Source organism: Ornithorhynchus anatinus, chromosome 11 (genome assembly GCF_004115215.2).
Source record: "Ornithorhynchus anatinus isolate Pmale09 chromosome 11, mOrnAna1.pri.v4, whole genome shotgun sequence".
Lineage (NCBI taxonomy): Eukaryota > Metazoa > Chordata > Mammalia > Monotremata > Ornithorhynchidae > Ornithorhynchus > Ornithorhynchus anatinus.
This window is the reverse complement of record NC_041738.1, coordinates 54097253-54113427: the sequence shown is the minus strand read 5'-3', so window position 1 is coordinate 54113427 and position 16175 is coordinate 54097253. Positions and strand designations below refer to the sequence as shown.

Below are 16175 nucleotides of genomic sequence, written 5' to 3'. Positions count from 1 at the left end.
TCAGCCTTCACCTAAGCTGAGTGAGATCGCCCTCGTCCAGGGTGGCCATAATAACATTAATATTAATAATAATATTTATGGTACTTGTTGAGCACTTACTCGGTGCCAAGTACTGTCCCAAGCGCTAAGGGAGATCCAAATTAATCAGGTTGGCCACAGTCTCTGTCCCATATGGGGCTCACACTCTTAATTTTACAAATGAGGGAACTGAGGCCGAGTGAAGTGACTTGCCCAAGGTCACACAACAGATGTGTGGCAGGCCGGGATTAGAATCCAGGTCATTTTGACTCCCAGGCCCGGGCTCTAGCCACTAAGCCACACCTCTCTTCCGGGCTTCCAAGGTCTGGCTGCTGTGGAGGATCTACAGAAGCAGCGTGGCTCAGTGGCAAGAGCCCGGGCTTGGGAGTCAGAGGTCATGGGTTCGAATCCCGGCTCTGCCGCTTGCCAGCTGTGTGACTTTGGGCAAGTCACTTAACTTCTCTGTGCTTGTTACCTCATCTGTAAAATGGGGATTAAAACTGTGTGAGCCCCACGTGGGGCAACCTGATCAGCTTGTATCCCCCAGCGCTTACTGCTTTGCACATAGTAAGCGCTTAACAAATACCACCATTATTATTATTATCTGCCTACCTGAGGCTTTCCGGTGGGTCACCGCTAGTTCCACCCTAACACGGGGGCAACGAGACAGGGACAGATGCCCCACATATGTGACCCTCCTCCCCGTCATCTCCCTGCATCTACCCAAGTGCTACTAGAACCTCCCATCCTGGGACTCGGCACGAGGCAGGGCTCCGCTTTGACGGGGAGCTCCCGTGATCCGTGACCCTCCACCGGCTCTCGCTGTTTCCAGACCCTCACCGCCGCTCTGCAAAAAGAAGACGCAGGAGGGGAGAGGTTGGGAGCCCCTTCGGCTGGCTGACCCTTCCCGCCTCCTTTCCAAATTTGCTTTCCGACCGCCCCGGTGGAGAAAGACGAGCGTTTAATCGGGCGTTGCGGCTGAAGCAAGGGTGCCGAAGTTGTCGGTGATTAGAATAAATGCCACTGATGAGAACTGGTTAGGCTACTCGAGGGGGTGTGGTCATCTGAGTCAAAGACAGCTTCAAGTCAAAAGGAAATGTCCGGTCTACTGCTTTGTACATCCCCTTCTTCTCCCCGTAGTATTTTCTCCCCGCTTTTCTTAAATGTCGCCTGCGTACGTGGGACTGTTCCTTAACTATTGCGTAGCAAGCACAGAGCTCTGGGGCTTTGAATGCTTCTAGATAGACGAACGGGGAAAGGTGCCAGAAGTAGTGAGCGCTTACTTTGGTATAATTCCCCAAGGGGGAGTGTTATTGTTTTTTTAACTGTAGCTACCGAGATGCACAGTATACCTCCTGGGTATTTCTGCAAGTACTGTTGTTCTTACTAATTCAGTCTCTTAGCTTTTGCGTAGCCCCTCGCATTCTCTGCCTGGCCTCTGCCAGGTTCTGAAAGATATAAGAGGACACCCGCCACGAGGAACACTCAAAAGGTGGAATTAAAAATACCGCAGACACAACACCCACCGAGAGAAAGGCGGATTCAAGCCCATCAGGTGTATTTTTCCGTTTTGGTCCGGGATGACCGGTAACATTCGGGTGAGACTCGGCCGTAGCCTGCAATAGTGGGCAAGGGTCCGTTCTTCGAAGTCCTCTCTTTTGGAATGAAAGAAAGGCTGAGGGAAAGCAACAGTTTCATCTCCATTCATCTTCTCTGCAATGTAGGGAAGCTTGTCAGCTTCCCCTCAGAATTCCAAAGCGTGATTCCAAACGGGAGCGGAGATCGCCGCTTCACTCAAGATGGAAGCCGCGTGGCCCAGTGGAAAGAACACGGGCCCGGGAGGCAGAGGACTTGGATTCTCCTCCCAGCTCTGCCGAATGCTTACTGTGCGACGTTGGCCAGGTCACTTGACTTCTCTGTGCCTCAGTGCTCCTTTTCTCCCTCTTAGACTGTGAACCCCAGGTGGAACAGAGACTGTGTCCTATCTAATTAACCAGTCGGTCATTATTGAGTGCTTACTGTGTACAGAGCACTGTACTGAGCAGTTAGAGGAGTACGACACAACAATATAACAGGCACATTCCCTGCCCGCGATGAGCTGAAAGTCTAGAGGGAACACACATACTAAGTACTTATCAAATACTGTTGTGTTTTTTTAAAAAAAGAAAGTAGCCACCTCTGAGGTAACAGCAGCAGTATAAGGGCTCTTCTGAGGTAGTGATATGGCCCGGACGTTCTTTGGTTTGAAAATATTTTGGAGGAAAACCTAAGATAAATGCCTCCCTCACCCATTTGACCAGAGATCCTCGGTCGAGAGCGGGGATTGTGTCTGCCAAGTATGGCACCCTCCCGGGCGCCTAGTACAGCGCTCCGCACAAAGTAAGCACACAATAAATACCACTGATTGATCCAGGTACTCATTGACAGGGAGCAAAAGTCCTAGAGTTGAGATGCTATCAGCTCACCAGTGCTGCTATTCCTGGTAGCAAGTGAAGGTCACATCTAATCTCTTTAGATGATTCGGCCCCTGGTTACGGTGCACACGCTGATCCTTAAATGGCAAGCGCGGGGCTCAGTTACGGTGCCGGTTCAAAGGGCCGAAGAGTGGGTACTGGCATCAGGAGTGTTGGAGAACTGAAACGTCTCCCCACTCCTAGCTCAGCTTCGAGAAGGATGGCGCCAGCAGTCATCGGTTGCGTGGTCCTGGGAGTCGGAAGGTTATGGATTCTCATCCCGGCTCCGTCGCTTGTCTGCCGTGTGACCTCGGACAAGTCACTTCACTTCTCCGTGGCTCAGTTACCTCACCTGTAAAATGGGGATGGAGACTGTGACCCCCACATCGGGCAGGGACTGCATCCACCCCGATTCGCTTGTATGCACCCCAGCGCTTAGTGCAGGGCCTGGCACGTAGTAAAGCGCATAACAGATACCCCAGTTATTATTATCATCATCAGCTCTGGGCAGCAATCTTTCTAGTGTAAGTTTTAGCCAGCTTCCTCAATCAGAGTGGAGCCACAAGCCTTTGACGCTTATTCCTTAGAGACCAGGAACTCCTGAAGGTTTTGATTTATCAAATGGTACAGGTGTTTGGGGATTTCCTTCAGAATGCTGCGTTCGTTGAGGATGCATCACCAGGTAGTCAGCATGAGCAAGTGGAGGGAGCCAGCACATGGAATGGAATAACACTGTCTCCCGCTTTCAATCAGTGGTATTTATTGAGCGCTTACGGAGAGTCTAAGCGGTTGGGAGAGTATAGGACAACAGTGTTGGTAGTCACGTTCCCTGCCCACAAGGAGTTGACAGAGTTGATCTATCTCTAGCCCAATCCTGCCCGAATCGATCAAACCCTCATGTCAGTTTTTTGAACCAGAAGCTAAGAGGCGTGAACTCTTCGTGCACTTGAGCGCTAGGTGGTAAATCATTTATTCCAGATTATTACATTCGTCTCATTCCTTATTTAGTAACTTTTAAAATGTGAGTTATCCGCACACTGAGAAGCTAGTGCTTGTTAAAGAAGCTGCTTAGAAAGCATGAGTGCATAATCTCCGTAGAGACAATTCCACACGATTCTGACATTAACTACCGTATCACGAGAATTTACAAGCACGTCAGCCTGAGAATGTTTTAAGCCTGATTTGAATTGCTAGTTGTGAAAAATATTACTTCATCAATCAGAAATGCACACCAAGCTTCTCCACAGTTTTCTCACTGAGGGAGAAAATCCCTGCTCCCAGAAAATCAGGTGGGTTTTTTTTGTGTTTTTTTTTTTTTTAAAGAAACAAAAACTGGGAGGTGAGGTCAAGCTGAGAAACAAAAAAGTTGTGGTGGCCAGAGAGTACGGCAACCCCCAATAGGTTAAAAGATAAAGGATGTATTTCAGGTGGGTGGTTTTGTCGCTCAATTAGTCAGATTGCTTACTAGAAACACAAAGTGATTCATTTTTAAGACAACAGCTTGATCCAGTGCTCCCCCAGTTGATTTTCATTTTGTGTCATTTCTGTCGTTCAGGAGCCTGGAACCACCGCCTTTTCGGGCCCCAAATAAGCTTTGGGGGTTTATTTGGCGGGGGCCGAGGAGGCGGGCTCCTGCCTGACTTTCTGAGTACTGTAGGAGAGGGGGGAAATATTTGATGAGAAGCATTGTGGCCTGGTGGAAAGAGTTGGAAGATGTTGGCCCTCACCCCGGCTCTCCCACTTGTGTGTATGTGACCTTGGGCAAGTCATTTCACGTCTGGGCATCAGTTACCTCATCTGTAAATTGGGGATTAAGTCCATGAGCCCCATGTGGGACAAAGACTGTGTCCAACGTGATTACCTTGTATCTATCCCCACTTCATACAGTGTCCGGCACATAGTAAGCGCTTAACAAATACCATTATAACAATAACAAAAAATTGAATATAGCTCTTGGTGACCCAAGACCACCCTTGCCCGATCATTTATAAAGCCTGATGCCTCCTTCCCCCGGGTGCCCTGGGGGTGGGGGGAAAGAGGGGAGATGGAACATTTCACAAGGCTCTGCTGGTTTTAATTGCAGTTCTTTTTTTAGACCCTTTTTTTTTTTTAACCTTTCAAAACTTCGGAACAGAGAAATCCCTTCCAAGCCTTTGCCGGTAGCAGTGTTTACATCTCGCAGGGACCCCCACATGTCCGAGGGGTGGGGGAGGGGAGCAGAGCAGCTGATTCTGCATCAGTAGGCAGGTTCCGGGCCGTGCTTCACCCCCCTTTTTTCCCCAGGCTCCAGAGCTGGGCTTTCAATTTCCCTCCTGAGCTGGAAAATCAACCATGAGGGCCTCCCCAAAAAATAAAATATAATAAAATAATAAAAATAGAAATAAATTGATCACCCCTTATTGGGGGACTGATGGTTTGAGATAATAAGCCATCTGGATTCTTTAAACCACCGCAAGGCATTCCTCTATGTTTCCAAAAGGCAGCCGATGGGGCAAGCAAAAGGAAATGAAATTGGACTCTGGGTTTGTTTGTCATATTCTCCCAAGCGCTCAGTACAGTGCTCTGCACACAGTAAGCAAGATAGATGGATTCTTTATTCCCCCCTCCTTTCTCCAACCCAAGTTGTTCTCGATCCCTTGGGTAGCACCAGTAAATCCAAGGAAACAACAGAAAAAGTTAAATAAGATGAAGTTCCGGTCTCTGGAGATCTATTTGAGGCTTGTTTAAGAGGCCCAGTTGGTGTTTTTGAAAGTTCTTTTTGATTTGGAATTGGGTTGAATTTACGTTTCTGACATTGGAAACTTTAGCGGGTTCCCCAGATATATTGCGGCCATTACAAACAGCAGAAAAACCCACAGAAACCTTGACCTTTCCTTACGTTAGTGTTGGTGACGGTGCTAACCTGGACGGTTACCTTTCATTATCGTTCTTGCTGGGATTCAATTTCATGCATTTAGCATTGAGTTCCTAATATGTCTATGTGGGAAATCCCCAGATGTCTTTGTGAGATGCACAGAGGAGCAGTGTCCACAAGGAGGAAAATGCAGAAGAGGTATCGATTCAAAACTGGATAATCTGGAGCCCAGGTGTAGTTTTACAGATGGAGTTCAGGAAAAAAAAAAAAAAGAAAAAAGCACCGTTTGTGAGAGAAGGTGCCCGTCTTTTAAAATATTCAAGTAAAGTCTTCTTTCCTTGTGGAATTTGGCAGAAGGCGAAACGAAATCATATGTCAGTTTGGGACAATCCAATCTAGCACGTCTTGAGGTGGTTGTTGTAGTGTGCCCTTTCTATATATAACTCAGCGAGAGTTACGGGAACTGATCTCTGCTAAGGTGCTATTTGTATTTTTTTTTCCCTCAGGGCCAGCTGGGTGTTTATCTTTTTGAAATGTAGTTACTCCAAGAGAATAAACTCTAAAAACCATTCCAGAATTTTTTTGCCGCTCTAAGCCCCACCCGCCTGAAGCGGTGTCCTAAATTGCAACGGAGAGCCGGTGATCGAATTTTTTTCCCCCAATTGCAAATAATGTTCACAGTGAGAAATGGTTACTGAAAAATTCAGCTCGTGGTGAGCGTGGGGACTATCCAGAAAGTCTTCTGGTATTCATTACACAAATTCGGCATTCTTATTAGGGTCCTGGGATCACACAAGGTCCGGTGTCGCTTTCATTTTTATTCAAAACCCGTCGTCTTTGCGGCCTCTTTGAGACAATGTTAAACGTTCTCAGTTTGAGTCGTCCCCGAACAAGAAGACCACAGAGAGTTGCGTTAGGGACACCACTCACCTCCAAGCCTTGATCCGGGTTATGCGGCTACTCTGCCAACGTTTTGATTTTAGAGGAGAGGTGGAAGTACAGCTCGGATCGGGCTTACCAACTCTGTCGTATCGGACTCCCCCGAACGCTTAGTACAGGGGTCTGCGCTGATCGATGGATCGATTTTATAGGTAGCAGTCGGCCGGAGGATTGAAATGATCCTGAAAAATATTTCCGGTGGGAAAGCGGTTGTCCAGATCAGCACCGGAGTGTGTAGCTTTAAACCTATCGGGTGAACAGTCCTTCAGCAAAAAACCCACAGATGTTGGTATCGACACATACATGTGGTCTGCCTCCTTGAAAGTAAATTCTCGGCGCTTTAATAGCTGCAGTCTGGTGCCTAAGCCTGCTGCCTACTGAGTGTAAATTGGGGGTTGGAGAAAAATCTGTTCTTCATTCCGTCTTTTGCTCTCGTATTTGACATGACAGTTCTGTTCCTGGGCTCCAAAGTCCCACTTCTGGGTAGGAAAGAACTGCTAGGGGTGGAATCTCTGAACCCTTTTTTTTTCCCTCTCAGCTTCCTTTAATTAGACTGGGTTTTTTGACCCCGGGCCAGTAACGGGCAGAGCCAGGGCCAAGTATTTGGGTCTAGGAATGTGGTCATGGGTATGTTTCAGCTGCTCCGTGAGTGGAAATGAGAGTTGGCCCGAGGCTAAGGTGTCTGGGTCTTGAGGATATGGTTTCCCCTTCCTCTTCCCCCCATCACATCATTCAGAAACTGGGGCCGCACGGGCCGCCTCTGGTCCTCCGTCGACATTTCTCTAGAGAGAGGGAGAGAGAGAGATCCCGACGGGGTTCGTTCCACTCCTGCCTCCGGTCAGGCTCCCTCAACTCCTCGTCGAAAGGCATCGTGCGGTCCGAATGGAGTTATGTTTTCCCACCGCTGGACACACGTACTCACCTGGACTAACGAAGCTAGTTCTTTAAGAGCCTGGGGCTGTGTCAGCCGCTTGGAGTACAGAGCTCCTCCCTGGGTAACGAGTATCAAAGATGGCATCTCGAGGCCTGATCCAGCACACCAACCACCCGTGCGTCCCGAAGCCTGGGGCCTTCTCCCCCAGAAGGGAGGGTTCCGCAGCTTGAGTAGTCGGAGTGATGATGGGTGGCCGCGTCGGCTGTTTGTCTCTGAGGTCACCCGCGGGCTCAGTGCTTGAAGTTCCGCGAGGTGGGAATGCTGATTTTAGCCGCGGGTCTGAACTTGTGATTTTAAAATCGTTTTCCTTTGTTGTAGGATGAGCAGTTCTTAGGTTTTGGCTCAGATGAAGAAGTCAAAGTGCGAAGTCCCACAAGGTCCCCTTCAGGTAAGTCCAGTTGAGGAGGTGGAAGGGTGGGTTCTGAGAGGTCACAGGTGGCTAAGGCTCCCCTGCCCCTCTGTCCGAGAGGGATGGCTCCTGTTGGCCCTCCCTCAGTACTCGATTTCAGATCCTTAACTCTTGAAGGGCTCTGCTTCGCTGACCTCAACCCCCTGCCCCATCTTCTCCCACTCACTGCCCCTTCCCCGGCTGGAGAGAGCACGGACGTGGGGATAGGAGGCGGGAGGTGTTTGCTGGCTGGTTGGGAAGTGTGCTGGAGATTCGAAAGGAAGGAGGAGAGCCTATCCAAATGTCGAAGAGGAGTCGGAAATGCCCACCCCCAACTCCCCTCACCCCCAAATAGTTTGTCTATTAAAAGTAGAATGAAATTAGCAATGGCCTTCTTGGGAACTTGGATGGAAGGCCTATACGAGGAGTCAGCCATCTAAACAGCCCTTATTTCAGTGTTTTTGGCGGGAAGGGGAGCGGCTTGAGTGATATTTGGTGTGGGGGGCCCACAATGCAGGGCTGAAATAACACTTGCAGAGACAGAGCAGAGCAAGTCCTTTTTCAAGAGAGATTCAACAGATCTCCAGATGGCAGGGATCATGCGTTTTCTTTTTTTGTTGTTGTTGTTGTTGAGTTGGGTTTTTTCGGGGGGAGGGGTTGTCATTTTTTTCTCTTCCACTCCTTTGTGTCCTCCAGGACCCCAGTAGAGTGCTGTGCAGACCACAGGGCCCTCACTGGATGCCGTTGTTGGTGAACGGTTATCTAAAACCTGTTTCCTGCTTTGGGTGGTAATAATAATAATGTTGGTATTTGTTAAGCGCTCACTATGTGCCGAGCACTGTTCTAAGCGCTGGGTAGATACAGGGTCATCAGATTGTCCCACGTGAGGCTCACAGTCTTAATCTCCATTTTCCAGATGAGTTAACTGAGGCACCGAGAAGTGAAGTGACTTGCCCAAAGTCACACAGCTGACAGGTGGCGGAGCCGGGATTATAAACCATGACCTCTGACTCCTAAGCCCATGCTCTTTCCACTGAGCAACACTGCTTCTCTAGAAGTAGTACCGCCAGTTGAGAAGTACTGATCCCGGTCTAGTGGAAAAGAGGAGAACCGGAGCAGCTACACCGCAGCTAGCGATCCCCTCTCCTATCTCCCGTCATTCAATCGTTCGGTGGTATTTACTAAATGCGAGGCCCTGCACTAAGCGCCTGGGAGAGTCGGTCCATCGCGTCTCCCAGTCCCCAAGGCAGTTTGTAAGGAGTAGTCTTCGTTACCGGTTTTGGACCTCTGGCCCATGTCCAGGGTTGGCACCCAGACAAAAACAGGAGGAGTTGGACTGAAAGTGTTTCGTCGTATCGGCGGGGCCGTTTTTCCATTTCTCAAGAAGAAGTGGCCGGAATCTGACTGGCGAGATGAAATTGCACAGGACAAAGGATCGGTGCAATTAGACTCATTTCCCAAAAGAACCATTTCCCATTCCCTCCTCGCCTCCTCCGGAAGTAGTATTGAATGGCCATCTACTGCTCTCCAGTGAAGGGGTGCAGGCTGCTCGTTGGAAAAAAAAAATTCCCATCTGTGCTCCGGTCTAATAATTAGTTTTGTTTCTATGCTTTTAACTGGCTGTGGGTGAATAGCAAATCCCCTTAAGCATGCAGTTGTTGGACGTTTGTTCTCCCCCGTTTGCTTGGCTCGTTCCATGTCCGCTGGCATTTGGGCTTTGTCCTAGGAAGGGGCAGCCCCCAGTAGGTCTGAGAACCAGTTCTGGAGGTTCTGCTGGAGTCAAACCCTCAGGTAGATGTTGGGTTAGAAATCTGGACCCCAGACGCTGATCCTTTCCGCACCCCACCCGGTCACTGTGGTATTTCCAGTCAGCCGGCCATCACCCCCACCGAGACCCAAGAACATGGATGGGTTGTGTCGTTTTCAAAAGGACAGCAGTGTTCCCATCAAAGTGAGACTCAGCTGGCTTTCTCCACCTAGCCACCCATTACTGCAGATTAAGCATCTAGTCAAGGACTGGGGACCCCAGTTTCATTCCATTTTTATTTGAAGAATTGCTTGTGGGGGTTGAATTTTTTTTTTTTCCCAACTGAACAGAAGATGGTACTTGGCATTGGTAAATTGGTCAGGTTGAAGTCCAACCCAGTGATCGAGAATCTCCTCGTGTGGTTTTTCTGGCTAGGAGGCTCTCTTTTGATGATTCCCGCTAACTGTCTGTTGCATGATGGTTTCCCTCGAGTTCTGCCTTGCCTGTCAATCTGCTGCGGGGATTGGAGGGAGACTTTGGAGTCCGAGCCAGTCTTGTTGTCTCTAAAAACGGAGCCATCTGGACACGCGTCATTATTTAAGAACTGAAACCTACTTCCCTGCCACCTCCCAATCCATCACTTCAGTTGTGATTAGCAGCTGGTTAGAGCTGATTTGTGGGTCTCTCACTGTATCCTGGAGCAGAGAGGTCTTGGGAGCAAAAGTGAACGGATGTTAATGGTCGAGAGAGACATTTATATTTAAAAGATGCAGGAACTATTGCAAATTCATCTTAGAGGGATAAATCTCTTGCTTCTTCTAGCCCCGTTAGTGGGAGTTTTTATCTCTGGGGTGTGCTCTGTCAAGCAGGGCTTTATTTTTGTTAATTTTTTTCCCTTAATGATTCCTGTTAAGCACTTACTATGTGCCAGGCACTGTACAGTGCTAGGGTAGATAAAAGATAATCAGTTTGGACACAGTCTCTGTCTCACATGAGGTTCAATATCTAAGAGGGTGGAGGATATAACCCTCATTTTAGAGATGGGGTAGCAGGCACAGAGAAATGAAGTGACTTGCCCGAGGTCACAAAGCAGACAGATGGCGGAGCTGGGATTAGAACCCAGGTCCTCTGACTCTCGGGCCCATGCTCTTTCCACTGGGCCCCACTGCTTCCCTTCGAAAAGTCAAGGTGGAAGAGAGAATATGATCACGCAAGCAGCCCCGACATGCTTTCTAAACTATTGCCCCGGAAAAGAAGAATTTTTAGAAAATGGAAAGTGAGACTTGTACTCTCACAGCCCTCTGATGCGGAGGCATTCACAGTTCATCTCAGTTGGTAATTGTTTTCCCTTACATTGATTAAATGAGATCTGATCCAGCGAGCTACGGACACACCCGCGGCACCAAACTGTCAGTCCCAGCTTTTTGGTGCCTGGACAGTTGATCACCCCAAACCCTGGGGAGAGGGACTTGAACAAGGTAAAGTAAGTGAGTGAATGGCTTTGCCTTTTTACTTTAGTTCCCAATCAGCTCACACGTCAGTGAGTTCAGTGGTCTTAATTTGGCCCCTCTTGTGAAATTTTCCTGCCTAATAAACAGTTGCTCCGTCTAGTCCGGCAAGCCAGTTTATCCAGGGACCGTTGCCGGTCAGATGCGAGCTTGGGGTTTAGAGGAGTCGATAGGTTCTACTCAGATTTGGGGGATCCGGAGAACTGAGCAGTAGGCGTTTAGAAAAGCACCTCACTTCAGCCGGTGGTTTCCCAATGGCCAAATTCACCCCAAGTTCATCGGTCCTGAAGAGAGGGCTTAGGAAGCAGCGTGGCCTAAGGAAAGAGTCAACAGGCCTGGGTCTTATTTCGGCTTTTCCATACACCTGCTCTGTGACCTTGGGTGAGCCACTTCTGTGTGCTTCAGTTCCCTCGTTTGCAGAATGGGGATTCAATTCCTGTACTCCTTCCCACTTCGATTGGGAGCCTCATGTGGGACCTGAATATCTACCCTAGCACTTAGTACAATGCTTGGCACATAGTAAATGCTTAACAAATGCCACAGGCACTATTAAGAGAGGGGCAACATTTTTCCCCAAGGGTTCCTCCTCGAAGGCCAGCAGGGTGGAGAGGAGAGGGGAGTTTTGGGGCTTTCTTTTTCTTATTCATCTTAGGACTTACTACTCCTCTGAAAACATTGCTCTTTTGATCTCCCTGCCAGTGAAAGTATCAGACTTTCGGGCGAGAGCTTCCTTTAGCCGGTTTGATGACATCCAGTTTTGAAGGAAAGAAAGTCCACCCGAAGCAGAGAGGTGAAATCCCTCCTGGGTCCAGTTCCTTTCGCGGGGATTGGAGCTCGCGCCCCCTCCCCCCGCCAAAAAAACCGCCGGTTAACGCTCCCCCTGGTTCAGGGCCGTCCACCTCCCCGTCACCCGAAAAGCTAAACGTGTGCTCTTCATTGTCCGCTTCTACCCAGCTAAATCCAGTCCTCGGAAGCCCCGCGGGAGACCCAGGAGCAACTCCGACCGGAGCTCGGCCGCCCTCTCGGACGCTTCGTCCGTATTCACCCCGCTGGGCAAACCAGAGACCAAACCTGGGGAGAAGATCAAGAGGAAGGAAGCTAAAGGTGGGGAAAAGAGGCGGGGCAGGCCGCCGGCCCTCAGCACCGTGAAGTTTAAGCTCTCCCAAGGGAAGGACGCCGCCGAGGTAGCGAAAGGGAGCAGAGACGACAGCCTGAAGAAAATGAAGCGCGCCCCTTCCGCCACGTTTCAGCACGCCGCAAAGATCAAGAAGCTGCGAGCCGGGAAACTGTCCCCGCTCAAGTCAAAGTTCAAGAGCGGGAAGCTGCAGATCGGCAGGAAGGGGGTGCAGATGGTCCGGAGACGAGGAAGGCCCCCGTCTTCGGAGCGGCTGAAGGCCCCTTCCCCGCTTCTCATTAGCTCTCAGCTGGAGAAGCCCCAGAGGGTCCGCAGGGAGAAAGACGGCACCCCGCCGCTCACCAAGGAGGAGAAGACGGCCGTCAGACAGAGCCCCCGCAGGCTGAAGCCCGTGAGGATCATCCCTTCCACCAAAAGGACAGACGCCACCATCGCTAAGCAGCTCCTGCAGCGGGCCAAGAAGGGGGCTCAGAAGAAGATCGAGAAAGAGGCGGCTCAGCTGCAGGGGCGGAAGGTGAAGACTCAAGTCAAAAACATCCGGCAGTTCATCATGCCCGTGGTCAGTGCCATCTCCTCGCGCATCATCAAGACCCCCCGGCGGTTCATCGAGGACGAGGACTACGACCCGCCGATTAAAATCGCTCGCCTGGAGTCGACGCCGAACAGCCGGTTCAGCGCCCCGTCCTGCGGGTCCTCGGAGAAATCGAGCGCGGCCTCGCAGCACTCCTCGCAGCTGTCCTCGGACTCCTCCCGCTCCAGCAGCCCCAGTGTGGACACGTCCACGGACTCTCAGGCCTCCGAGGAGCTGCAGGCCCTCTCGGAGGAGCGGAGCGATACTCCGGAAGGTCGGGCCCCCCTGCCCGTACCCCCGTCCCCAGAAAACGACGGGGGCGGGGGCGGCGGGGGCGGGAGGAGCAGAAGGTTTTCCGTGACCGACAGGGGATTCGGGCCCCGGGCGACCAAGAAGCTGGCGGGCTTGCAGGGCGCCCCGCCACAGGCGGCCTCCTCTGCCTCTCCCCCGCCCCCCCTGCTCACGCCACCCCCGCCGCTGCAGGCGGCCTCCGGCATCGCGGACCACACGCCGTGGCTCATGCCCCCAACGATCCCACTGGCCTCCCCCTTCCTGGCCGCCTCCGCGGCCCCCATGCAAGAGAAGCGGAAGTCCATCTTGCGGGAGCCGACGTTCCGGTGGACCTCTCTGAAGCATTCTCGGGCAGAGCCCCAGTACTTCTCCTCAGCCAAGTATGCCAAAGAAGGGCTCATCCGCAAGCCGATCTTCGATAACTTCCGGCCCCCGCCGCTGACCCCCGAGGATGTGGGCTTCGCTTCCGGTTTCTCGGGCCCCGGCTCCAGCGCTCCGGCCCGTATGTTTTCGGCCTTGCACTCCGGCACGAGGTTCGACGTGCACAAGCGGAGCCCGCTCCTGCGGGCCCCGAGGTTCACCCCGAGCGAGGCCCACTCCCGGATCTTCGAAGTGGTCACGATGCCCGGGAACCGGTCCTCCGCCGGCAGCTCCTCCGCCGGGGGGTCTTCGCGGAAGAGGAAGAGAAGGGTTTTCAGCCCCATCAGGGCCGAACCCCGGTCCCCTTCGCACTCCATGAGGACGAGGAGCGGGAGGCTCAGTACCTCCGAGCTGTCGCCCCTCACCCCGCCATCCTCGGTCGCTTCCTCCTTGAGCATCTCCGTCAGCCCCCTCGCCGCCAGTGCCTTAAACCCCACCTTCGCTTTTCCTTCCCATTCCCTGGCCCAGTCCGGGGAGCCTGCCGAGAAGAGCCAGAAAGCGAGGAAGCAGGCGAGCGCCCCGGCAGAGCCGTTCTCGTCCGGCAGCCCGACCCCCCTGTTCCCCTGGTTCACGCAGAGCCCCCAGGCCGAACGAGGGCGGAACAGAGAGCGGCCCGCCGAGGAGCTGGCCAAAGAGCGGGACCCGGACAAGGGCGTGGAGAAGGACAAGGGCCGGGAGAAAGACCGGGAGCGGGAGAAGGAGAACAAGCGCGAGTCGAGGAAAGAGAAACGGAGGAAGGGAGCGGAAGTTCAGAGCGGCGCGGCTCTGTTTCCCCTCGGGAGGGGGTCCAGAGAGAAGGGGGTCGCGGAAGACCTCGCCGCGTCGTCTTCCGCCCGGAAGGCTGCCGGGCGGAAGAAGTCGTCCCCCCTCGATCCCGGCGTGGAGCTGGCCCCCGGGGCCCTCGTGGATCCGGTGGCCGTCAAAAGCAAAATCCTCGTCAAGAAGGGGCGAGGCGGGCCGGACAGGGCCGGCCTGGACCTCGGCCCCGGCGCCCAGGCCCTGGAGAAGGACAGAGTCCTCTGCCTTCCCGTCCCTTCGTCGAGCACCGTTAAACACGCCACTTCTTCCATCAGCTCCATGTTGGCTCAGGCGGACAAACTTCCAATGACTGACAAGAGAGTGGCCAGCCTCCTGAAAAAGGCCAAAGCCCAGCTCTACAAGATCGAGAAGAGCAAGACGCTCAAGCAGGCCGACCAGCCCAAAGCACAGGTACCCCCTCGGCCCGGCCCGGTCGCCCCGCTGCTCTCTAGCCCTCTCGATCCCGCGGGGGTAGGTGGCGGTGACGGTGGCCGGGCTCATTGAGAAAACGGGGAAGAGGAGGGGTGGGAGTCCTCTCCGTCTGAGTCACGAGGACAGCGGCGGCGGCGGCGGCTAAAACAGATGGTCACCGCATTGAAATGCGAAGCACTTGAGCAGAAGTTGAGGGGGAGAGAGAAAGCCGTAGAAGTCAGTCGGTTCGAGACGGAACAGACCATATTTCCACAAACGCAGCAGCGTGGGCTGCCGGCTGCGCCCGTCTCTGGCCGAGCAGAACGAGCCGTTCCCCCGGCCCTTCCCGGGTCTCTGAAAGCGAGCCCCCGGGGGTCCCCCCTCGGTTCTTTGTCTCCATCCCTCGGTCCCGTGTCTGCACCCGGTGTGCCTGCCAGGTGGGAGAGTGCGAACACCACAGCCCCCTGCCTGGGAACAGATGGAGCTCTCCCCCCCGACTTCCGGGCCTGCTGCTCTCCCGTGGCTGCCGGCCTAGCGATGGGCAGGATCTCACCGAGGAATGGGTTTCCCCCGAGGGCCGAGAGAGTTGCCCCTGGTGGCTTTTTCTTTGATTTTTGTTACGGTTTTCCTGGCCTCCCCTCCACCCCCCGCCGTTCCGGAAGGCTCAGACAGCGGCCCGTGCCCCGAAAGATGCTCACCCGCCTCCCCTTAAGCCCCAACCAGATGTGGCGGCCCCTCACCTCATTGGAGCGTTGCTTGGATTTTCTCCTTCGAATTGGGAGGAGCAGAATCCGGGGACAGTTATTGATTCCCGCTGCGAGTCTGGGGACCGGCTGAGCCGCTAGCCCGTGAAGGGAGAGCACTAGCCCGTGAAGGGAGAGCACCTCCTTGTCTCCCCCTGGCCTGGCAGCTACCGGACCAGGCGAGGGCGGAGAGGCCCGGGGCTCCGGCGCCAGCGGATTTCGGCAGCAGCAGAAATCATCCACCCCGACCCTAGAGGACAGCCGCACTCTGGCTTCCCGTGAAGTCACTTCGTGGGTTTCAGAGATGCCCGAGGCAGATGTGGGAGCCCAGCGTTTCCGAAACGCGTCTGATCCCCCCGCTAACCCCCACCCCGTCTCCGATTCAGGGTCAAGAGAGCGATTCGTCCGAGACTTCCGTGCGAGGGCCCCGGATCAAGCACGTCTGCAGGAGGGCGGCCGTCGCCCTGGGCCGCAAGCGAGCGGTGTTTCCCGATGACATGCCCACCCTGAGTGCCTTACCGTGGGAAGAACGAGAAAAGATTTTGTCTTCCATGGGGAACGACGGTAGGTTCCGGGGACGTCCGCCTCGAGACCGGTGCGGGTTGCCGACCCCCAGGCGGGGGAGCAGCAGTTACCCAGAAAATGGAGCAGGAAGGGACCTCAAGAGGTGATTTCGTCCAGTCCTCTGCCTCTGGGCAGGGGACAGGACTGCACCAGTTGTCGCAGGGGTTTGTGCCAAGAACGCAAGAGCTGTTTATTCACTCGTTCGTTCAGTCAATCTTATATATGAGCGCTTACTGTGTGCAAAGCACTGTATTAAGCGCTTAGGAGAGTACAGTAAAGCAATTACTAGACACATTCCCTGTCCACAACGAGCTTGCAGTCAAGAGGTGTCCGTTGCTGGTTCCCTGACTTCATTTGGTTCATTTGTTTGGTTCTGAGGGCGTTACCCGGTGGTCAAAATC

General features: G+C 53.1%; 1 protein-coding gene across 1 annotated transcript in view; it reads left to right on the top strand.

Moving 5' to 3' along the window:
* KMT2A (lysine methyltransferase 2A) overlaps positions 1–16175 on the top strand; it is a 63607-nt gene that overhangs the window by 18325 nt on the left and 29107 nt on the right. The window contains 3 exon segments of the mRNA XM_029074572.2: positions 7517–7586; positions 11796–14467; positions 15597–15774. Of these exon segments, the coding sequence (XP_028930405.1) occupies positions 7517–7586; positions 11796–14467; positions 15597–15774 (2920 nt within the window).